General features: G+C 37.0%; 1 protein-coding gene across 1 annotated transcript in view; it reads right to left on the bottom strand.

The window, feature by feature from the left end:
• Positions 1-24,405, bottom strand: part of Dhx15 (DEAH (Asp-Glu-Ala-His) box helicase 15) — a 51,101-nt gene extending 26,696 nt beyond the window's left edge. Inside the window, exons 1-4 of the mRNA XM_005402461.2 lie at positions 24,157-24,405; positions 17,420-17,855; positions 12,873-13,066; positions 218-377 (exon numbers count right to left, since the gene is read on the bottom strand). Of these exons, the coding sequence (XP_005402518.1) occupies positions 218-377; positions 12,873-13,066; positions 17,420-17,855; positions 24,157-24,227 (861 nt within the window). The 5' untranslated portion in view covers positions 24,228-24,405. The remainder of the gene's footprint in view (positions 1-217; positions 378-12,872; positions 13,067-17,419; positions 17,856-24,156) is intronic.
• Between the last annotated feature and the right edge of the window lie 467 nt (positions 24,406-24,872).

The raw sequence follows: 24,872 nt of genomic DNA, 5'->3' as shown, positions 1-24,872 counted from the left end.
GTTAGAAACTGGAGATTTGCCTTAAAAAAAAAAAAAAAAAAAAAAAAAAACTTAAAAGGAGAAATACAAAGTCTAAAATGAAGACATAGGAACAAACAACATAGGTACTTGAATGCTTTTCCTTTTTTTAATACTTGTGTAGTGAGCAACACATCCCCCCACTTTTATACATGTGGACACAATGAACTAGGTAGATAAAAGAAATAAATCACTTCACCTTTAAATCTGATCTTTGCCTTACAACTTCCTTCAGAACACCCATGAGGATATCTGTAGCCAATGTTCTTTCATGAGCCTCATCAAGAATTATTACACCATAACGCTCCAGGAGGGGATCATTCATAGCTTCACGAAGTAACATGCCATCAGTCATATACCTACATTCACAGAGAACATTGTTGGTCAAAATTCATTTAGGTCATTTAAAAATTAAACTCAATGACATAAAAATAAAACATTAAGACATTAGGTGAGTAAAAAACATAAACTCCTGCCCAAAATAAATATGCTATTTCATTATCAAGTGCAAAATTACGCATCAAGAAGTTTGTTAGGAGCAGTATATGCTGAACAAGTGATACATCATAAAACCTTGTTAAATACTGCAATGTACTGTGAAACATAAGACAGTGCTAATTACAGAATATACTGACTGAGTACAAGGTTTCACAAAAACACCAAAGCCAAATTTTCAATTAAAAAATTTTTTCTGTAAAAAATGTAAATACTCAACCTATAAAACAAACCAATAAACCATTTCAACTGCCTCAAATTGCTAAAATGTTACCATATGTAAGTGTACATTTAAAACAATAAAGCTTTAACAATTCCTTACTTGATAAGCTAACAATAAGGGTTGATTACAACAGGCTGGAAGTTTGAGCCTACCACTTTCCCCCTATCCCAGGATGATGAAATGACCCTAAGAAGCACACAAGAAATTCATTTATGAAGTCTCTGGAGCAGCGCCAGTATTATGGACATGTTGCTACATAAATGGAAGATAAAGACAAATGACATCAGATTGATCAAGGAATCAAAGAGAAACTAGGCTGAGAAATGGCCCAATAAAAAGGCTGTTAATATGGAATTCAGGCATCATAGGAGAGGAATCATGTGGATTCAGTAATCAGATCAAGAGTGCTTTGTACAAGATTGAGTGGATCCACTATCTCCTGTCCACTGCACCCTGGCTACTGCTATCACTAATAAAAGTACCCATAGTTTGGCACCTGGACAAAACATAGCACATCCTTAAATGCTGAAGTCACAGTTCATTCAGTTAAATAAAAGCTGGTAATTTTATTTACAAATTTAAAAGTCTAAAAAAATATATTATGACTCATCATTTTGGCTCTTCTTCAGGATTAGTCTAACCTAATCTTTCATGGACCAACTTGATTATTTTTAGCTAATGCCATCTGTTAGAACAGTAAGTTCAGTAAATTGACAGTGTATAACAGAGGTGAACCCCTGCCTTAATTCATCTAAATGTAACTCTAAATTAGTAAGACTCTGGTGACTAAGTCCACTTTCATTCCATCTATATATTTCATTTTTTCTGCAGCATTTAAAAAATAACCACCACTTCTAAGATTGACAAAGCAATATGAACAGGTATCAGATTTTATCCATTCTGTAATACTGCATATTTTCTCAAATGTAACTTGAAATTGAGAAGCACTTTAAAATAGTGCCCTAAAATTCACTGTCAACCAGGTAGAAAATCCTGGAAAAATGAGAGTAGTACTAGTTTCAGATTCCAAAAAGATATACAAATGGCTAATACAAACATGTAAAGATGTTGAAATTTATACAAAAGAAATGCAAATCAAAATCTTAAGTAGAATCCAGTTTTCACTCATAAGACTGACAAGATAAAAACTTAACGATGTTATGTTTGCAAAGGCAAGGAAAAAAATACTTATTTGCTCATTCCTCTCTGGTGGGAGCAGATAAAAATCTTCATGGGCAATCTGGCAAAAGCTGATAAAAATTCAAGCATCCCTTTAACTTAACCAACTTCACTTGTAGGGAGTTTATTTCACAAATGAGAAGGTGTCAAAAAATGTGCACAGAATGTTTTAAGAGGATACTAACGATAGTAATTATAAAAGCAAAAACCAATTTGAGCATCCATCAATATAATTAGTCAAATAAACTAGGACACAAACACAAATGCTAGGCAGCCATTAAAAAAACCTGAAGCAACTTCCTTTTACTGTTCCAGAACAATCTCTACAGCAGTGTTTAGTATATCCTGCGCCACAGTTTCACTGCACTATTATTTTATGTAAGACCTTGAAAGAAAAAAGTGCTAATTATGACAATGTCTTAACAACAATCCAGCATAGTGCATGAATCTGTGAAACTACAGCCTCTGGATCAGTAGTGGTGGCAAACCTATGGCATGTGTTACTCCTCTTTTAAGACAAAGAACGTTAGTATATGAGTCGTTTTTTCTAATCTAAAACCTCTATTCATGTCCAATTGCAGTTTTGGCACTTTGCGATAAATAAGGGGGTTTTGGGTTGCAGTTTCACTATCACTACTATAGGTGCTTTGGTATTTCTTTAATCTTTTTGAGGAGCTCTGTCAGTATCTGTGTTTTATTGACGTAAGACAGGAATCCTCCTGTACTTTATCCCAGCAGCAAAACATAATTCACTTGTGGCTATCTTCCTCAGCTTCACAAGGATTCTTATTTTTTTGCTTTGCACGTTAAAAAAAGGAGACTGGTTACTGTTTGCTCAAATACTATTCTATTTACACTTCACTACTCTTTGTCAGCCTTTCTGAATAGTAGATAACTTTTCAACAGGGAATCTTCGTGTAATATTTTTGAAGGCATTTTTTTCCCGTCACCACCTTTATAGCTCAGACGCAGTGGGCAGGATGAGGTTTCCTGGCTCTGCTTGGAAACACCATCGCTTTGAAGGCTTTTTAATTAGCAAATAAATTCAGTATTTGTAATCCCAACAACTCACTGCTTATGCGAAATGTACATGGCTCAAATGCAAGCATTCACAGACAGTAACAACCTCCAAATTGTCACAAATTAAAAGGTCTCGACAGATTTTCAGATACTAAAAATAATCACAAAATTTACAAAATACTAGATGTTAACTTGAAAACTTGGTAAAGTCACTCTCTTGACATTTTGTCTCCTCACACTCCTCAGACAACCACAACAATATGGAGGCAATGACCAAACACATTCTTTTACATTTCTGTAAGAGAAATTTCTGTATCAAAAAAGTTAATGGAACTATTATTTGTCATGCTTTAATAACTAACTGCATCAGTTACTGTTAAATGGTCAACTAAACTCAAGCACTGTCTTCCAAATTTGAGATAATTTCTAATGTTTCTTCAATATTAATTTATCACTCAGTGATCCATATCATGAGATGTCATTTATGTATCCCTGCACCATCACTTCATCTGTGAAGCTGCGTTTAGTCAAGTTTAAACACAGTATTTTAAATTTTGGAAGGTCTCTTAAAATACTCAAGTATGCTACTTTCCCAGTGAAAAAAACTTAGTAGTAGTTATTAGCATCATACAGATTCCTCATTTTGGGCTTCTTCTGTACTAGCACAATCTCCTTATAAAGATTTGGAAAAGAGGAACACATTGTATCTGTATATATTACAACAAAAAATACTAAGGAAAGACCAGACCAAGTTCTAACCTTTTAGCAACTTTGAATGTAGCCTCATTCAAAAAGAGGCTCTTAGGTAAAGTCAAAAACTTAAAAATGAATTCATCTTGGATTCAGGTTACTCCCTAAATCCAATGACCAGATATCCTTAGGAAAAGAGGAAATGTGAGGCAAAAAGGAAGCCACATGAAGACAGAGATAGAGGCAGAGGCAGAAGTACTATTCTCCTTTCTTCCTAGAAAAAGTTTTACAAATACAGAATTACATTAAGCGATGAGGAAAAAGGATGAAGAAAATGTGGTAGTTAGGAACATGCAACCTGTAGGACAAACCTGGAGTTAAGTCTCTGTTTTCCTATTGGTGTATGAACTGGGATAACAACTTCAACATCTCTAATGGTCCATTTGTAAATGTAAATAAGGTGGAAAATAAAACTCCATGCCACCTTAACTGACCTGACATACCTCATAAATCCTATGGATAACGTTTCCCTGCATACAACATATTTTAGTACACTCTGTCTTCACTAGTTGAATCAAGGTAATACTTAATATGAAACGATAAAATCTGAGAAATAAATAAAAGAGAATTGTATATATGAACCCTAAGTTGTATGCTTTAGAAAAACTTGGAAAAGTCATACACAAGCCAGGGATACAGCTCAGTGTCACAGCATCTGCCTGGCAAGTGTGAGGTCATGAGTTAGATTCCCATTACCCAAAAAAAACTGGGGGCTGGGGATGTAGCTCAGCGGCACAGGGCCTGCCTGGCAAGCACAAGGTCATGAGTTCGGTTCCCAATACCAGAGGAAAAAAAAAGAAAAAGAAAAAGAAAAGTCATACACAAATGTGAGATAATTCTTAGGTTGGAAGAGATCTGGGATTTTAAAACTTTTAAGACCAAATTAGTCCTTTTGAATTTCAGAAGGCCAATGCTTTTGTATTTTTAAAGCACATGAAGTATACATTTCACCTTAAGTAGACACTTTATAGCAAAATGGAACTTCAAAGGGCCCATACTTAATAAAATGTCACTGGTCCAACAGACTAAGGATTTTATGTTATAAGTGATGTTAATAGTAAATGAAATGTGTAGGGCAGTGGTAACAAACCCATGGCACACATGCTACAGCCGTTTGCCATCACTGGAAGCTGTAAAAGGTTCACCATCACTAGTTTAAGGCATATATAATTTTTCCATTACTACTGAACTTTTAGATTAACTCACTACAGTCTAGTCAACTTGAATGAACATCTCTAGGCTTACCCACATTAATGTACCTACACAAACAAGTTTGTGTGTAGTAAATTCTTTAAAAATGAATCAACACTTCTGAAAGTCACTGATGAAAATAAAGTACTGTCCTTCATTATCCAAGGGAAACTGGTTGTACAACTGCCAGCTGATAACAAAACCTGCAGATGCCAAAGTCTCACATAAAATATCTTCCTATGTATTAGAGAGATTAAATCATCCCTAAACTATAGTACCTAATACAAAGCAAATGCTATGTAAATAATTCTTTTTTTTTTGTCTTTTTGAGGTAAGTTTTCACTATGCAGTTTAGGTTGGCCTTAAACTCACAGCGATCCTTCTGCCTCAGCCCTCTCAGTGCTGGGATTACATGTGTGCATGACCATGCCTGATGTAAATAACTGTTACACTATTATTACATGACATGAAAAAAAAGTGTACATGCTCGATTTTCTTAAATATTTTCAGTGTGGAATGAGCTGAATTCATAGATGTAAAACCCATATGGAGCATCAAATCATTTATTCAGTTTTATTTTCCCTACCATATAACCCATTTTTGTGTAAAACCTTCAGCTATAGAATTCTTTCTCAATGACAACAGTTAAGGCACAGGAGAATACCAAGCTAAAATAGCTTTCATTTAACAGAAATCACCAAATTCAAAGAGAGAACCATGGTACCAACAATTCCACTTTTAGGATGAATAGACTTTACAATAGTTTTATCCAGGTATTAAATACATTTATTGACCTATGATGGCTTAACCGAACATAAATGGTGTTATATGACAATTTTAAGCAAACCTGATCCATGTGAACACTTTACAGAAACCTCAGACATTTGTTTAATATTTTAAGATCCACTGTGAATAGACTATGTATAATCCTTTAACCATAGTATAGGTAAATAAACCTACTTTAAATATTATATAATCTTAATATCTCAGATCTAACAGCCAACAACAGATTAAACAAACAAGTCACTGAAAATGGTATGTTAAACTGACTCAACTGGTTAAAAAAAAAACCTTATGTCTCACGAACAATAAATGTGCTCTTACTGATATACACACAATTTGTATCTTTCTTCCATACTCAACATACATAGCTGTTCCATGTAGTTCAACATTTCAACAGTAGATCATAAATTTCTTTCCAGGATTTACACATGCTCAAGTTCAATTTGATATATTCTTAGCAACAATGTTACGCTGTAGGAACCAACACTGATCTTACAACCAAATAGCACTTAAGAGTATCTTACTGGACAAAATGAGAACTATTAGATGTAAAGGGTCACATACAAAGAAAATACACAGTATTTTGAATACTGAATCTATGTTTTTATACCATAACACAACTAGGCAAAAATAAGAAATCTCAAAACCTGTTTTTACTAGTACAAATTCATTCTTAGATGAAATGCTGAACTGACCCTAAAATATGTAACTGTTTTGGCAAAGAGCTAAAGTTGTTCAATATTTTTGGAACCAAACTTTGGCCTTTTCCTGTGAGTATGTATTTCAGATTTAAGATTATCTAATCAAGCAAAACAAATCAACAAAGTAAATAAAAACTAAGAACTTTTTTAAACAAAGGAAATTCTGCTTTCCCCTACACTAGTGTTTACAGAAAGTTAACATAAATATATAGGCTCCGCTTAATGTTTTCTAAGATACTGGCACTGCATAAACACGTCTTTATAATTAATCCCTTGCAAATGCTTATGTATAAACACAAAAGCCAAATGTAATAATTTCAGTAGAAAATCAAATTAGCTTGACACGAATTAGCAAAAGCCAGTAAAATTCTACTTGTCCAGTTTAAGTCCTATACTTGAATTAGAACGAATTCTATCATATAACAGATGTTCAGTAATTTAGTTTGTATGATTAATGGCCTAAAAAAGTACCACACTTATTTTGACCTATCTCATTCACACTGTAGTGACCAGTAATGTCAAGGTTTAATTCAAGCTAAGCGTCCTCGATTATAACTCAATGCTAAAGGAAACTTTACTGAATTGCTCTTATAAGTCTATTTCTAACCACACTGGCGGGTTAATAAGATCCTGTATTTCTTAAGCTGGAAATCTACCACCACTACTAGCAGCAGCAGTCAGCACTGCTGACTGAAACATTACTAATCTGAGTGTCAGAAATTACTATAAAGCTTGTACATAGGTATATAACATTCAAAAACAACCCTATAAGGTACTATCAGTCCTATCTTCTCAAAAAGCAGTAAGCACAGGAAAGTTAACAAGGCCAAGACATGATATTAAGGAGCACAGCTAGAACAGAACTCAGCACTGTTTTTTTAATCGGTACACGTTTGTAGTACATAATGGTTATATTTACCATGGGGAGATATTACATGTGTGTAACACATTCTCTTTCATCCTTGTACCCACCCCACCCCTCCCTGTTCCATCTCCATTTGCAAAAGCTCTATTTCCTTTTCTTTTTTTCTCACCCCCCCTTAAACCCGGATTTCCCTACTTCCCATTATCTTTCATTTTGCTCTTTACTTATATATTGGACTTCTCATATACGAAAAACCATGTGATATTTAAGCTTATGTACCTGATTTATTTCACTTAGTATCTTAATTTCAGGATTTATCCATTTATCTATTAATGCTTCAAGTGTATCTTTACTGCAGAGTAGTACTCATTGTGTATACATCCCACATGCAGAATTTAGAACTGTTCCTTTAAGCTGTGCTGGGATCTACTGCACTTTCTTTTAGCTGTCTTGTCAAGTCTATTTGTAAATGATGGTGCCTTGCTGGATACTCAGTCTGGAATCTCTGAATACACCTCGTACAATTACTACTTCAGTCTGTTTTTAGGAGCCCCAAAGAACTGGCTACGGCAACACCTGCTAACCGCCCCCCATGTCACTTGTAAAGCTTCTCTGCCACCCAGTTTCTCACTGTAACAGTATCTGTATCAGGTTCATATTTGTTCAATATTTTGGGGCCCAAACTTTGGCCTTTTTTGTGAGGTTAAAAACATTCTACATTATTTATGGCTCAGATTATATGGAAAAGCTCATTTTTGGTTGGTTTGCTCAAAATTTATCTCCACTAATCTTTACAAGCGGCAGTTTATCACAACCAAGACTGTTCATTTCTCTTTGTCACTCAATTGCAGAGTTCAACTATGTTCTTATCTCTATATTATTTTTTTGGCTTTCTAGAAGCTTGCTCTCAAACTGTGTATCAGATAAGTATCTCAGGATAATACATAGTCTTACAGAACTAACATGTGTCCTCTTAAAAACTACAACATTCTGTGTTTCGTAACATAATCCTATATTGGGACTTTTATCCTTGTAAGATTCCAAAACTGAAGTGAATATGATATGCAAAAGAAGGACAAGACTAAAAGGCAAATTAGGTACACAACATTATCCCAGCACAATACGCTGTCTTGCCAAAAATTTTAGCAAAATCAGAGGATGTCCATACATGAATAATCTATTCCTTTTTCATGATTATGCTAGTCATTCAAAACTCACACTACAGTGACAAATTTCACTGTTGTCTCTTTAAGCTTCCTCTGATTTAAAGAACAAAAGAAGTTCTGTGCACAAAGCAATTTACAGAGATAAAAACACAAGCCCTGTACCCAAAGCTTATGGTCCAAATAGTCAACAATGACTGAAAAAACTATCTTTGATTATCTATATACCATCTTATAAATTCTTTAAGTTAGTCCTTTAACATCTTAAAATCAACCTAGCATGAAAATGCTGACTTAACCCTAAGCTAGAGGCTTAAAGAAAATATAGACTGGGGCTCAGAATTTAGGTCAGTTGTTGAGCTCTTTTCATAGCATGCATGAGGCACTAGCTTCACCAGCAGTGGGGCGGGGGGAGTTTACACCAAAGGACAGATAAGTTTTCTCCCCAAGTTTAAATAATTCCCTTCAGAGAAAAAGTTTTAAAAACATTGCTCCCCTTTGTAATCACAGCTACTTAAGATTAAAAGGCCAAGCCTGGGAAACTTACCACAGCAAGATTCTGTCAAAAATTAAAAGGGCTGAAGATGTAGCTCAATGACAGAGGGCTTATCCAGCATATGCAAAATCCCGCCCTGGGTTCAATCCCAAGTACTGGCCAAGCATGGTACCCACAGGAGGCTGAGGCAGGGGACTGCAGAGCTGAAGCCAGCCTGGGCTACACAGTGAGTTCAAGAACAGCCTGAACTAGAAATTGAGACCCTGTCTCAACTACCCCCATACCCAAAAATAAAAACCCAGTATTGAGGGAGAGAGAGAAAAGGGAACAAGGAAGGGAGGAGGCCGGAAGGGGAAAAGCAACAGGTCAGAAGAACAAACTGGCAGATGTATCTGAAATGCTCTAAATCTGTATCCCAAAAACTGTTACAAATAACTACTGGGTTCAAGTCAGGCTTTCTGATATAAAATTCAACTTCTCTTTTCTAATCTGAATTGAATCCTCAAATTATTCTCTCATATGAACGCCAATATTCTGTTTCAGAAGCCTAAATTCAACGTGAAATTTTACATTTAATTTCTTTTATGAAGAACATCATTAAATTTATTTTTATTGGGTATTTTGTCCCAGCAATGAGAAAAGTAACTGAGACACTATACTTAGCACTGTATGATGACACCCAAAAAACCAATTAGCTGAATGACAAAGCAGTACTTGCTACTGGGTTCCCTTAATATCAAAATATCTTAATTTTGTAGCCTGGCAATAAAACAAAAAGCATATAACCTGAAGTAACAATGAAAACAGCTACCAAACTAACAACTCCAAATAGTGTTTTTCCATAGATACAAGATCAAAGTGTTTTCTCCCCTAAAAAATTATCAGCTCAAATACTGTGGCATCAGTTTCTTGAAATTTCTTCTATCCTCAACTACAAATTGCTTCTTAAAATCCACTGCAAAGGTGCTAGACACTGATGTCATCAATGCCTTCTCCCTTATTTCCATCAAAATGAATTACGATTTAGTACTGACCACCACAAACACAGCAACGCTATCTTTTACTGATTAGTCTGATCTTCCTTAACTACCTCAGTTTTCTTTTCAATAATTTTAATTTCAAGACAGCAACAGGAAAATAAACATGCTTTAAAAAAAATGCTTTAAAAAAAATGCTTCAAAAAAGGGGGACAGACTAACCTCTGACAAACTACAGTTAGCAACTTGTCCCTGCGGACTGAATAACCATTTAAGACTAGCCTAACAGTGTGCACTAACTTATACTGGAGCCACTCCTTTGAATTAGCTTAACATAGACTTAGAATTTGAGTATGTATCACAAACACTGAAGAAACTATCTTTAGACCCTTCATTTGTACTGGGGCAACTACAAAAATACACTGGTTTAACTCAAGTAGTCTCAAACTGTGGGTATACTCTGACTTCTTCAAGTAGAGTTTTCACAAGTTAGTTCTCTTTACTACCCTTCACCAAAAATCAAGTCTCCGGACTACACAATGGCTTGCACGGTTGTTACAATGAATATTTTCTTTCTACCCAATTAACTATGTAACATCTTGAGAATAAGTAAAAGCTTTAGCTGTTTTTCACATCTAGATTCTCAGTATTAGTTACTATAGGACTATACAAACTATACTAGGGATCACAAAACACTGTTTTTAACAAAGCATTCCTATCAATAAAACTATCACTAATTCTTCTATAAAACTGGGAAGTTATACTTCAATTTCTGAAATTTCTTTTTAAGGTAACTTTTTGTTTTGGTATTGGGAATTCTTATGCTTGGTAGGCAGGCACTGTGCTGCTGAGCTATATCCCCAGGCCTAACGTAATTTATTCAAATAATAAAAACAGGGGATGGGGATTTAGCTCAGCAGCACAGCGCCTGCCTGGCAAGTGCAAGGTCGTGAGTTCGGTTCCTGATACCGGAGAAAAACCAAAAAAAAAGAAAAGAAATAATAAAAACAAAACTCTCCAGACATGGTGGTACACACCTATAATCCCAGCACTTGGGAGGCTGAGGCAGGAGACTGTTGCCAGTTCAATCAGCCTGGGCTACAAAGTGAGCTCAAGGCCAGCTTGAACTGCATAGCGAGACTGTCTCAAAAAGACAAAAAAAAAGAAAAGAAAAAAAAAATAATAATAAAAAAAAGAAAAACTACGTCTGTCCCTATCTTATCAGATTCTACAAGGAATGCCAAGAAACTTACCCTGTTTGAAATAATTTAAGTTTACTTACATCCTCTGGGAATTACTTCACAAGTATTTCTTACAATGTCAAATATCTTCATGTCACTTTGAGCTACCACATTGTTACTAGTCACTCCCTATTAACTGAACCAAAATTTTTCACAAGCATACATTTTTTTGAAAGCCTAACCCACAGAGCTCTAACACTGTAATTTTCTCACATCTCAATTTCCAAATGCTGTTCGCTATATTCAACTTCAACTTCTAAAAAAATTTTGATGCACAGTGAAAAACATGGCAGATATTCCTACTCAAGATGAGTAAAATTTTCCCTTTACTTTGCAAATCCCTGACATTATCTGCATTCTAAAATAGCATAAAAATAAGCCATGACTGTTGTCAATTACTTTGTAAGTGCAAATGATCAGTAGTTGTGCACCACTGAAGATTTTTTTTCAATGAAGATTAAAGTTTAAACGAACAACCTCACATGAAAGCATAAATATAAACTGATTTAAAGTAGCTGGGTACGGTGGTACACATCTGTAATCCCAGCAGTTGAGAGGAAAAGGCAGAAAGAGTGCCATAGTTTTGAGGTCAGCTTAGGCTACATATTGAGTTCAAGGCCAGCATGAACTACATAGTTTTTGTCCCAAAAAAGTCTGAAGCTTAATTGTAATTTGTATGAAACTAGGTATGAAGTTCCAAAAAAATGCAATATGTACCAAACAACTAAAAAATCTGACATAAAAACTGAAGAATGGATACTGTGATTAAAGAATGCTTTACAAGCTGTGATATATCAAGCAAAACTATCAGATACACACTAAATATTAAAGAGAATATATAATATCTAAGATCTACTTCAAAATAATAAGGAAAATGTTGGGATGATAGAAAAAAGAATAGCATGGGAAGGTGGGTGATAAGTACATGAAAAGCTCGTTATGCTATTTACTTCTGAATCACTATAAAATAAATCAAATGAAACAAAAGTCTCATCTATTCAGAACAGTACAGTTGTATTACTGTCTGCCATCATCAGCCTCAAGTCACTGCCCACATAACATTTCATTCCAAACACCTTCAAACCACCTCAGGGAAATTGTAACACAGTAAAGAAACCATTTCTAAAAATGACTTAAATGTCACATAAATATAAATAAGCAGAGGTAAGAAAACAACTTTTTCAAAATGACCAGGCAATATGTATCACTACATGTATAGAATGCAACTATAAGATGAAGATAAAAAAAAATCAGACAAGCTACAATGTTAGAAACTCAATATGCATGAGCACCACAACCATAAAGGAACAGCACCTTGAGGGGGCACCAACAGTGTATCAGAGAATAAGATTCCCTCTTGTAGCTCATTATGTATGCACAGCAAGTTTCTATAACTAACACTAAAAGTCCCCTCAACCACAAATATACACCTCAGTCCACATATTTAGCTTTTACTAAAATATACTTTTAAATGACACCCAAAGTGTGTCTATCAAAAGTCACACTTTATAATACTAGCAACATTTTGCCTGAGACAGCACCAAATAACTAAAATGTGACCCTTGAAATTCAGTTTCTACTAAACAGCTGTATGTACTTCCTACCAAGAAAACAAACCCATATTAGGTCATCTGGAACATCTAAGAAGGTCTACTTCAGACTATTACACTCTAAATCTGGGTAACTTGAGATTCCGCTATTAACGTTCCTTAACTGGTGGTAGAAAATTATACAGGAAACATTTATCTTAAAACGTTTTACATTACTTACTTAAGAATGGTTTTTGCACTACTGCAGTCTTCAAATCGAATGGAATAACCAACTTCCTGGCCCAACATCACATCCATTTCATCAGCAACTCTCTGAGCCACACTCATTGCAGCAACTCTCCTTGGCTGGGTACAGGCAACTCCTCTCTTGGGTCCAGGTAGTGATCTCATGTACTCCACACACCACTGTGGAATCTGTCAAATAATTTCACATTAAAATTAGTTCTACTCTGCCTAATAACTGTTAACATGAAATAATGATCTCATTCCCATTACTGAAAACAAAATTTGTTTATGAAAAATCACCAAGTTATTTACAGTTAACTTAGCCAAGGAAGGATCACCTATGACACTGACATGATTATACTCCTGAATGGGCAGGGTACTGAGGTTTTGCTCAGTACCTAAAACAGTAAACTGTCCCATCATTTATCTATGCAGTGAAAACAAATACAACTTAAAAAAAGTATTAACTACCAAAAACATCCCAAGAAAAGTATGCAGCTTTGAAACATATATACAGTGAGTGAGAAAATGTAAGTAAACAGAAATTACACCCCCTGGAGCTATACAGTCTATCTTTTAATTTAATTCAAATCTGGTTTGTAAGCCAGCAGAAGCACACGTCTAGCACATTAATTCTCTGATATGTCCATTCTCCCCTTGGCAACACTTTAGTACCATCTTAAAAGTCAATTATTACTAATTTCTGGTCTCAAATTTAGTAGGACTTAGAGCAGCAGCACTTTGCTGAAGGACAAACCAAGGGAAAAGGAGAAAAGAAAGCCTGAAGCTCAAGTTGACTCCCGTAACAGTACATTTCTCCACCATCACCCATAGTAACTGAGAGTCTCATTTTATTAAGACTACAATGGAAAAGAACCATAGCAAAAATGTAAATGCCGACATTACATAGGAATCCACTGTTGTTACAATGACATAATTTTTCTCCATCAAAAGTGACTCTAATTCTCTAGGAAGCATGCAGCATCATTTGTTCTCTAGAAAAGCATGCTGCATTTCTACAGTTATAACTGATGAAGAATGTTGGTTGCTGCCTTATTACAACATTTTAGGTCACTTGTGCAATTTTAAGGTAAATACTGTCACTGACAAAGAGCCAAAAGGAGATGATCACGCTGCTTCTCTGAGAACATAATCATACATATCTCTAAAGGGATTCAAATGAACAAAAATATTAAAACTAAAACAGCAGTATCTCCCCTGTCCTGTCAACATACTCAGGGTTATGTGCTTTTCTAGAAAGGTTTTATATATCTATTCTCATTTCACCAACTATCCTCAAAGGCAAAATTTACTTTAAAAGACAAACTAAAATGAAATTCAAAAGCATTGACTAGTAAATGAAGGATACTTAAAAGTTAACTGAGACATAAGGCAAAAATGCCCCTACTGGGCCACTGATATAGCTCAGTGGCATAAGCACCTGCCTTGCAAGCGCAAGGTCCTGAGTTCGATTCCCGGAACTAAAAAAAGAAGAAAAAACCCAGATTTTTAAATTCACTCCACATAAATGGATCATTTACTCTTATTTTTAAAAGTCTTAGTTTTAACTTAGCAACTGTCAGACTCTTAGGACTTCATATTCTTTAAAATAATTGAGGATGCCAAACAACTAATAAATTTATTGCATGTGTACACTGCAACTTGAAAATATTCAAATATTAATTTCCAACAAAAACCTATCTTGTTAACATAAATAACACTTTCTATAAGAAGTTAATTTTTCAAACCAAATTTTGTTAAGTGTGTATTGTTTTGAATTTTTACAAATCTTTAATGTTTGGCTTTTAAGCTGGCTTATCCATTTTCAGTGTTACAATATTTTATTTGTTTGAAGTACACACACTAAGCTTTTGGCTTCTGGAGACTTCCAATGGTTCCCAAACAATACATGGAGAACCACTCAGTTAGTTCTAAGGAAAATGGGATTAGGACAGAAAGCAGGCTCTGAAATACTGTATGTAGGCTACTAACTCATTCACACAAGGTATCAGTTTTTCTATTTCTTCCTTTCAGCTTCTTCCTTTCTTCCAGTTGAGGCCAACTTTCTAAAAACTGATCCTGAATCCTCTATTCTTCCTGTTTTATACATTTATCCTGAATGATTTTTTTGTACTCTTAATTCTCATAGTACCTAAATTACAATATCAACCTAAACTCCAGCTTAGTGGTCCTTTCTACCTCAAGAATATATTACTGGTATCTCAAATTCAACAAATCTGAAAGTAAAGTCACAGGCCAGTAAGGTAATTCAGTGGTACTCACGCGCCTAGTACGTGCAAGGCCCTGACTTTAATGTCTAGTGCTGCCAAGAAAAAGAAAAAGCTAAAAGCAAAGTCGTTTCTCATTTTTCTCCACGTATTTTTAATTTCTTCCATTAACACATACTTAACATCTTGGCTTTAATTCTCCCTTTATGCTTCAATTCCAATGACTTGTACGAAGTCCAAACTTGTAATGATCTCCTATATGCCTAGCATCACATCCTCACCAGACCAAGTATTTATGTAAAACTCCATCATTCCTTCTAATTAAAAAGCCCTGATAATTTTCCTATCAACAGCAAGATACACTAAGGCCCAAGCTCTACCACCAGTCTCACTTGCCCCACTGCCCCTCACACACGTGGCCACAGGACATGATACTTTCTTTCTCCAAACTCTTGCTCTTGTTGATGTTGTCCCTTTCGCTGAACCAGCCTGAGATTACCGTATGTGTATAGTACACATATTAAGTACCAATAAGGAATGTCTTTACCATGGTCATCAAAGTTAAAGATTTTGTTTGGATGGTTTTATTTTCTGAGTCAGGCTGCTTTTTAATGGTTTGCGTTGAAGTTTTACTAGTAAGGAGTATTAAAAAACTATCTGGATAAATTCACTGTTTATCATTCCCCAGATCCCCTGCAATCTTAAATATTCACATCAAGTAGCATCTCCAAAAGGCCAAATGTTAATCCAAATAATCACCAGCAATCCGAAATAAGGCTGACCATATCAGACCAGAGTAACAGCATGAAACAAATACAATGTTGCTTATAGATAAAAGGACAAAAGTTTTAATGCTGAATTCACATAAATCTATTAACTATGTAACCCAGGGCAACCCACTAAATCTCTACAAACTTCTCATGAATCTGAGCCTTGACTCATCTATAAACATGGGTTACTACCTTCCCTGCAGTTGCAGAAACATTTAAAGTGAGATTACTCCTACAAAGTGCACAGTGCTGGCTGTACTCAAGTGCTAATTAATACTATCCAACCTACACCTCCAGTCTCACTAGTCAAACAGTTGAAATAAAAATTATCATTGCCTTTTATAAATTTTTAATTTTTAAAAACATAACAAAGATATAAGGAGAAAAAAGTAACTGATTCTGTTCCTAACGTTGACAGTGTTTTCTTTCACTCAAAAAAACTAGTGGCTCAGTCTGTAGTAAAAGCTTCCAATTTTAGTTGCTATAGTTAGCTTTCAAAATGTCTCCATGAAGTACTCTAATTCCTTTGTAGCATATACAACTTCGAAAAGAGAAACTGTATGTGCAATATGCTCATGATAAACATTCATTATAGGTACATGACAAGGGCAAGTCAGTGGGAAACACAACATGAGTAATTATCTCTGTATAGTAACATGGGCAGTTATTACATATTTTGCTGAATTTTCCACAACAGCCAGGAAATTTTGTAATCAAAAGAAATTTTTACTTGAGTTCAGGTTCAAGCACAAAAATTGTACAAATATTTCTTCACCTATCATATTTATAAATGTAAAGTACAGTACAAGCTAATAGCTTCCCACCTACGTACTCATGTACACTTATGGAATGGTAAATTGATATACTCTCTATTGATGGCTATTTGGCTATATGTATCACAAGTACAAATGACATCATGACCCAATAATTTCTACTTCTACGAACATGTATACCCATGTAAAACTATTAGAAACAGCCTAGAGAGATGCCTTCCAACAGAAACCTACTACATAATAGCTCATCCATGTTTGAGAAAGGTCCTAAATCTCTTATTAACAGAACACCATTAACAGTATTTAGTTCTGTATGTATGGGGAAGGGGATATTAATTAGATGGATAGAGATCATGGGTATACTTTTCTCTATGCACTTTTTGAAAGAATAGGTTAATATTCACGTAGTTCAAAATAACAGAAACCACTCCAATGGCTCGTCTCTCTCCATCCAGCCACTAGCATACAAACTATTATGCCCCCATCAAATCTGTCCCAGAGTCAAACTGGATGGGAGATTATTACTGCCGTATCTAAGGTAATAAAACAGGAAAAATCAGCACTGTTATTTTCTCCTACAGCCTCAGGGGAGATAGCTACTTCCTAGAGGATTTCTAATGAGTCACTACAAAAAGTGCTACACATCAAAAAAACTATTCTGCAAGGTATTCTACAAGACAGACAAAATGGGAATGATCTTCAGAATCAGATAATCATCTAGTAAATCTAGGTAATTTAATAAAATCTGTACCATGGTACATAGTAACTCACCTGTGTTGTTTTACCAGACCCAGTCTCACCAACCAGTACAAATGACTGATGTCTAACCAGAATATCTGTAAACCTATCCTTGTATTCCCACACAGGGAGCTGAAGCCGTTTCTTTAGAATATCGTAATATCGAGGAGTGTGGGGTAAGTTGGTGAATGGATTAATGCACTGCGGAAGTGATGTGTGTCCTGCATGTCCGGTGTGTGTTGAATGAGCAGAATGTGTCGAATGTGTTGAATGAGCAGAGTGGGTTGAGTGAGCTGAATGGGAAGCTTTTAAAGGTGGTAATCCAGCACTGATAAGCATAGCATTAGTCGAAGCTCGCAATTCTTTCTCCTTTTCTTTCTCCCTCTCCCGCTCTCTATCTCCTCTATCACGTTCTCGGTCTCGATCTTTAGACCGATCTTCACGATCCCGGTCACGATCCCGATCTTTCCTAGAAATAAAAATTTAGAATTCAGATTCTGAATTTTATGAAAAAATGTTCTCAGCAGCATTAATAGTCACAAGAAGTATAAATGTCAACCCAATGAATAAACTGATGTAATCTCACTGGACAGCCAAACTATCAGATATAATCGTCAATGATAACCCATGCTCCACGATAAACATCTTTCTCCTCCTTTCCCTCAAATTTCTTATGCAACCTTTAACATAAGGTGAGGCAACACAAGAACTGAGTCTCCTGCAAGTAAAAAACATTCCTACTTGGACAACAAGAGTAAAAAGAAAAGGTAGCTAGACTAGCAAAATAGGATGGCATCACAATCTTTCCCAGATCCTCCCTCAAGCTTTTATGAAATGATGTTTTCTGTACTGTGCTTTATGTTATAATGCTAAGTAAAGAGTACAGTACAATATCACACCAGTCTTACAAGTAATACAAATATGAACTATGTAATTGTAGGTGAATTTGTTTTCTCAGTTTCTCTTTCTAGCACTTTATCAATGTTTATACGGAAAACTAAATTTAAAACTTTTATTTCTTTGTTTTCACTGTTTACTTTTGCATTTTAACATACTAGCAAGACACTGGAGGTATACTGCAACATCACATACCTTAGCTATAAAATTAAATATAGCTAAACTAAAACTGAACTCTACTGAACACTATTAAGTTTAAAGTGTTGAAAGTATGCAGGTAACCATTAGGTCAAGTTTAAGTGATCAATTCTGGGATCTACTTTTAATTTGTAAAGATGCTCCCTAATACAACGGTAGCTTTATTTTCTTTTTCAGTGTTGGGGGCTGAAGCCCAAGCCCTCACACAAGTTAAGCAAGCCCTGAGTTATACCTATAGCCCCTATAATGGTTAATTTTAAAATAATTTATGCTATGAAAACTGACAAACAGCATGGGATGGAGGCTGCAAGTGAAGATAGCCTCTGAAGGCCTGGTGGTAGAAATAAAATCTATGCTTATTCATTCTAATCCAGTTTACCTCAGAATAATTCCTATAGCAGATAAATTTGCCACAAGGTATGCCAACAGGGAGCTGACACTAAGCCCTTAAATGGGCTGTTATGCCCTAATCATAACACATGAAAGTAGGACAAATTTCCTGTGTCCCAAGAATCAGTAGCAAAGCAGAAAAAAAAAAAAAAAAATCCATTCTCCATGATGACATAGTTGGGTAACAATAACTGTGCCTTGGCAGAATACAGCTAAACTGCTAAACTCAACGCTGATAGAATGCTTCAATTAATGGTAAGTTGACCACCTATCTGATCTTGTCCTTCTTAAAATATGTAATTGCATTCCATACAGAACTACTTAGAGGGAATAAAAGCTTTACTTTATATAGACAATTTTCTCGTCTATCCCAGTGTTCAACCATTATAGTTACAGGGCAACAACTTAAAACTGAGGGAAGCCTCTCATTCCATCCAAACCCAAAAAAACTAATGAAAAGCCAAATAAAGAACCTAACATGAAATGTCATAATTCAGAACTTTAATAAGAGTCCTACTCTATCTTTCAAAGACAATACCAACCATTTGCTGTTTCTCTCATCCTGCTGCTCATCTAAGGCATTTAATAATGAAGTAAACATTTATATTGCCCCCAAATGCCAATGGGGCATAGTTTGCAACGGGGACCTAGAAATATACCCAGCAAAGTGAAAGGCACTGTAGCCACAATGGTAGACATCTTAAAGAAATGTGCATAACACTAAAAAACTCTTTAAAAAGGATCTGGCCTGAATAAGAATTTGTTTCTAGCATTCACTCCATCATGGGAAGGGAACAAAAAAGAAAAATTAATGAACTTCTGCAGTTCCAGACACTTAAGACAGGAACCTAACCTTTCATGAATACCCAGGGGAAGAGGGACGATGGACAAAGTATGTCACATATTATACACTGCTGCTTTGTTTTTCAGGGACCCATGTCACACACATCTTCATTACCAACAAAACAAAACAAAAACAAAAAACCTCCCAACCCACAAAAGAACAGCACAGAAGGTAGGAATCCATTTGAAAAATACAAAGATAAACCGTAAACCCACAAGTAAAAATAGTTGTGACATAGAGTACAGGGGCACAGAGAACACATGCACAACCACAGACAAGGCACTTAGTAATCTGCAAAGTGAAAAATGTTACTAAAATAACATCATACATTAAAATAAGAAAGCAAGAGGGAGGCAATGGAAAACTAATTAATTCATCTAGAAATGTTGTCCATGGCTCAAACTGTCTACCTTTAATGGGGAGCGGATGATAAAAACAAGCTCTCTGTGTTTCATCAATATTAGACTTGCGCATGTTTTGTCTTCTAAAAACGCACTTTCATTGTAAAAGTTTTGTTTTAAAAATATTAATTAATTACGGTAAAATGCTTAAAAAACACACCAAGGGCAGAGGTGTTAAAACAGTGCTTCACAGTCATTTTAAGTCACAATACCAGCAGGGACAATTTGACATAGCTGTCAAGCACATGGTTCTGTATTACTCAGCTCAATCCTGGCTCAGGATTTAAATTAGCTGTATCACAGTATTTCTTTCCTCATCTAAAATATGTGGCTATTAATGCCTTGTATAGTATTGAAAAGATTTAGTATTGTCCTTCAAGTATTGTCTAGTATATTGGAAGTACTTAATATTGGTCACCATTAAAGCTTTTGTTTTTTTCATTAAAGCTTGTAAAGTTAGCATACTAAAACTTCTAGAGAATGATAGTATACATTTTAAATAAATGACTTTTTTGCTGCCCTCTCCCCTTATGACAGTGCTAGAGAATGAAACTATGCTAGGCAAACACTTTACCACTCAACTACATACCCAAGTTTCCACCCTCTTTTCAGACAGGATCTCCCTAAATTGCCCAGGTTGGTTTTGAACTCAATATCCTCTTGCTTTAACCTGCCAAATAGCTGGGATTATAGGTATGTACCACTGAGCCCACCTCTGGCAACCTTACCTACAGAAACTTAATTCTTTTTTTTTTTTTTTAATTTTGCTTGGCATTTATTTTGACTTTTTTTTTTTTTTTTTGTACTGGGAATCAAACTCAAGATCTTGAGCTTGCCAGGTAGGTACTTATGACACTGAGCTATATCCCCTGACCCCAGAAACTTAATTCTAAGCATGTAAATATGTGTGTGTGTATGTGTGTGTGTGTGTGTGTGTGTGTATAAGGATGTTCATACTTTTCATCTAGGAAACTAAACATTAATGAACACAATATTGGTTCTGACATACCTTTACAAATGGAGTACTATGCAGCCAATGAAAAAGATAACATCTATTAGAATGACATCTGCATAAAATATGTAAATACAACAACAAACTGAAAGATCCCACTGATTCACAGTTCACAAACTGAGTAAATATGCAGGGAATTCAGAAAGTGTTCATCATAAAATTTTTCCCAAGATAAATATATGTTCAGAAAATTTGCCCTTTTCATTACACCTCTGTATATGGACATTTCCTGTGTTCCACTGGGGCAGGTTAATCTCACTTACCACAGAGAAATATTACAATAATGTGTGCATTCATATAAATTCTATAGGACAGTGTCTGCTGCAGAGTACATACTGTGTTAGTATTAACATACAAGTTTGGGGCTGGGGATTTAGCTCAGTGGCACAGCGCCTGCCTGACAAATGCAAGGTCGTGAGTTTGACTCCTGGTACCAGAAAAAAAAAAAAAAAAAAACAACATACAAGCTTTACTTTCATGCAATTAACAGGAAAAGTTCTTTGCAAAAGGTAGTATCAAACACCAACATCAGCATGAAAAACGTCTTTATGTTCAAAGTTTTCCACACCTCACAGTAAATTGTCATTCTGATAATTTTACATTGAAGATTTTGTAGACTTAGAGAAAGAGGGCAGAGTATGTAACAGACACATACAACTTCAATTTGACTCCAAAATTAAAATATGCCAACAATGAATAAACCCCTGCATAGTTGAGGACCATGAATGGGTGAAATCTTCCACAAATTACTCCCACTTCATTGAATTGGAGAAATAAGACAGTCGTACTGTTGACACCCCAGTTCACTAAAGTGACAAGCCTTTTTAATTATCAGCTCTTAAAATCTATAGGTTCCTCTTGCAGGCATCAAAATTAGTAAGACATCAACTGACTCCCCAAAAAACGTTTAGCATTAATAAACACTGTAAGCCAATTTCTAAAGAAAATCAATTTTATGAGAAATAGCAAACAAATGACACAGGAATTACCATTTAAAACTTCCCTCCAAAACTTCTCTGTAGCTCGGGCATTATTCTACAGATCACCTCTCCCTGACATACGGGCAAATATCAAATGATATCCAAAGGATTCGTGAGGCAACCATCATGCACCCAAAAAGCTAATTTTATCGACTATGTGATTTGCAAGAGAAAAGAAACGTATTATGGGACCACCAACCCTAAGAAAAGCATTGTAAATGGTGCACAAATGCCAATAAGTGAACTAGTTCTGTTCCAGTGTAAAACTTTAGTTTCATTCTCACTTCTACTGAGACATCAGTTGAATTTTAGCCAAATGACGAGCAAATTTTGCTACACAGGAATCAAGAATTATCTGTTCCTTACTTTACCAACCCATTATAAATGTCATTAATACAGACTGTAAAAATTCAATATAGTATGAGGTTGCATGCTAAAGAGTAAAAATGAAAACAGAAGTATTCTAGAATCTGCTATCAACTGTGTAATGTGTATAAGCGATCTTAACTCTAGTCTATTTCTCATCCCAAGGTAGGCTGATTATATTCTCCTGGAAGTTGTTTGCAGCTTTAATGATCTAAGACACAGTGCTCAAACATACTAACATTTTTAATTTGAAGGGGTTGGGAGGAGGCAGCCTAAGAAAACTGTCTTATGTTATTGTATTATTAAATGCCTAATATTGTAAGATTTAAAAATCTACAGAAATGTAGCATAAACCTGTTTCCATACAATAAATGCAAAGTGTGGAAGGGTACTCCTATCCTGGTTTATACTTCACACACTAATAGGTAACAACGAGATTACCTACATTACTTAGAAATCAATCTCAAAAAATGAGTGAACAAAAATTTATAAAAACTATACAGGTGACAGTGACTCTATGCCACAAGCACCCAACAAAATACAACTATGCAAAGTTATGTGGGTATTCGGACTTGTGAGGTTTTTTTTGTTTTTCTGCGTTAATTACCCAGTCATCTCTACTTCAGGAGTACTTGTTCGTGCACTGGGGAAAAAAAAAAAATTTTGCTAACAAATGCTTTAAATTAATTGATAAATTCCCCTGTAGCTTCAGGAAAAGCGTAAGAAAAAGGAATCTAGAACACCAGAAAACTATATTCAGTATTCCTCAACCTCCACCGTGACATGTTGCCGTACTTATTAACAGGTTTTAAGAAGTACCTCTGTATTTCAACAGTTACTTATGACAGCAAAAAAAAAGAGAGAGAAAGTAAAAACTTACATTAAAGAGTCTGCTTGCCACTCACCCCGGGATGCTCGGTATTATAACCAAAGCAGGAAATAAAGGAGATGGCGGGAGAGTACGCAGAGAGCGGAAGTTTGCCTACTACCTACTCTGCAATGTTTGAATGGACCGAGGCACGCTCTCTCCCGCCGAACTATTAAATCAGCCGTCCAGCCCCATCAGGTATACTCCACGTTTTCCTCTCTCCCGGAAGCCCTCCGCTCTCCCTTCCCCCGGGAACTCACTCAACTCCCGCCACCCCCCTCCCAGCCTACACCAGAATCCCCGCGCTCCTCCACTTCCCGCCCTCCGCCTCCCCTTCCCCTCCCCGAGCCACCAGACGCCCCCTCCCTCCCTCCCCCGGGCCCTCCCGCCGGGAAGCGGCCGGCGCCCTTGGACGCGAGGGCTCCGCCGCGTCCTCTCCCACCCTCGGCCCCGGCTCTAGGCCACAGTCGGGAACCGAGGCCACGCGGCCCGCGCCGCACGCCCTCCCGACCCCGTCCGAAGTGACTCTCGCAGGCCCGGCCCGGCCCGGCCCAGGCGGCGTCCTCGTGGTCGCCATAGGCCTCTCCACCCTGCCGACGGGCCCAGGCGGCGGCCCCGCCGCACACCGCCCTGACGCCCTTGCCGGACCGACTCGGCCCGGCTCTTTCCCCGATCCGTGGCTGCTGAACTGAGCCTCAAGGAAAACAAAGGCTCGGGCTCTGAGAGCCGCTCGATCAGGCCCGCTCCCGCTCGCTCCCCCGCCAGGAGGGCAACAAAGCCCGAGCCGCTGCCTCGCGCCCCCGGCCTGGCTTACCCATCGGTCCCCGCACGCTTCTTGCCGGAGGGGTAATCCTCCCCCAGGTCCAGCCGGTGCCGCTTGGACATACTCGCACTCTTCGAACGGGAGGTAGGAAAGGAAGAAACAAGCTGGCGGCTCTGCGGGCACAGCGGGCGACAGCTACTTAACTCTGGGGGACTCCCACCCCTCCCGCTACCAGAACCCACACCGTGCGGCCGGAACCAGGAGCTAAAATGGCGGCAGCGACGAGGGCTGGGCCTGCGCGCGCGCTTCCGCAGCGTGCGTGCGTGCGTGATGCGCGCGCACGCCGCCCAGAGGCGGGAATTCCAGGCCCGCCCGCCTCCGGATTGGCCAGACCTCCCTAGGCCCCATCGGCCTTCTCCCTTTTCCTGGACTTCTGGGACGTCTCAGCGGCTGCTGGGGTGGGGGTGAGCTTAACGGCTGCACGTTTCCATTTCAGTCTCGCTTTATCCTTTTGCTGTGGGAACTTTAAAAAGTCTGGCCTTGTTTAGAAAATCCCATTCGCCTGGCTTGAAGGAAGTCTGAGAGATTGTGAAACCCGTGAAGATCATATAACTAAATAGTGGCAGAGCCCCTGGAACAAAAGTTAACTCCAGACCTGGAACGTGCGGTCTTTTCAGGAGACACGCGCTTACAGTGAGAAGACTGAGGTGGGACGTGGTAAAATGCGGCATGATCCACTGTCTCCTGAAGTAGAAGAATGAATTCCA

The sequence above is a fragment of the Chinchilla lanigera genome, unplaced genomic scaffold, assembly GCF_000276665.1.
Source record: "Chinchilla lanigera isolate Chin_1 unplaced genomic scaffold, ChiLan1.0 scaffold00079, whole genome shotgun sequence".
Taxonomy (NCBI): domain Eukaryota; kingdom Metazoa; phylum Chordata; class Mammalia; order Rodentia; family Chinchillidae; genus Chinchilla; species Chinchilla lanigera.
Note: the sequence above shows the minus strand (reverse complement) of the source record. Positions and strands in the feature narration are given on the sequence as shown.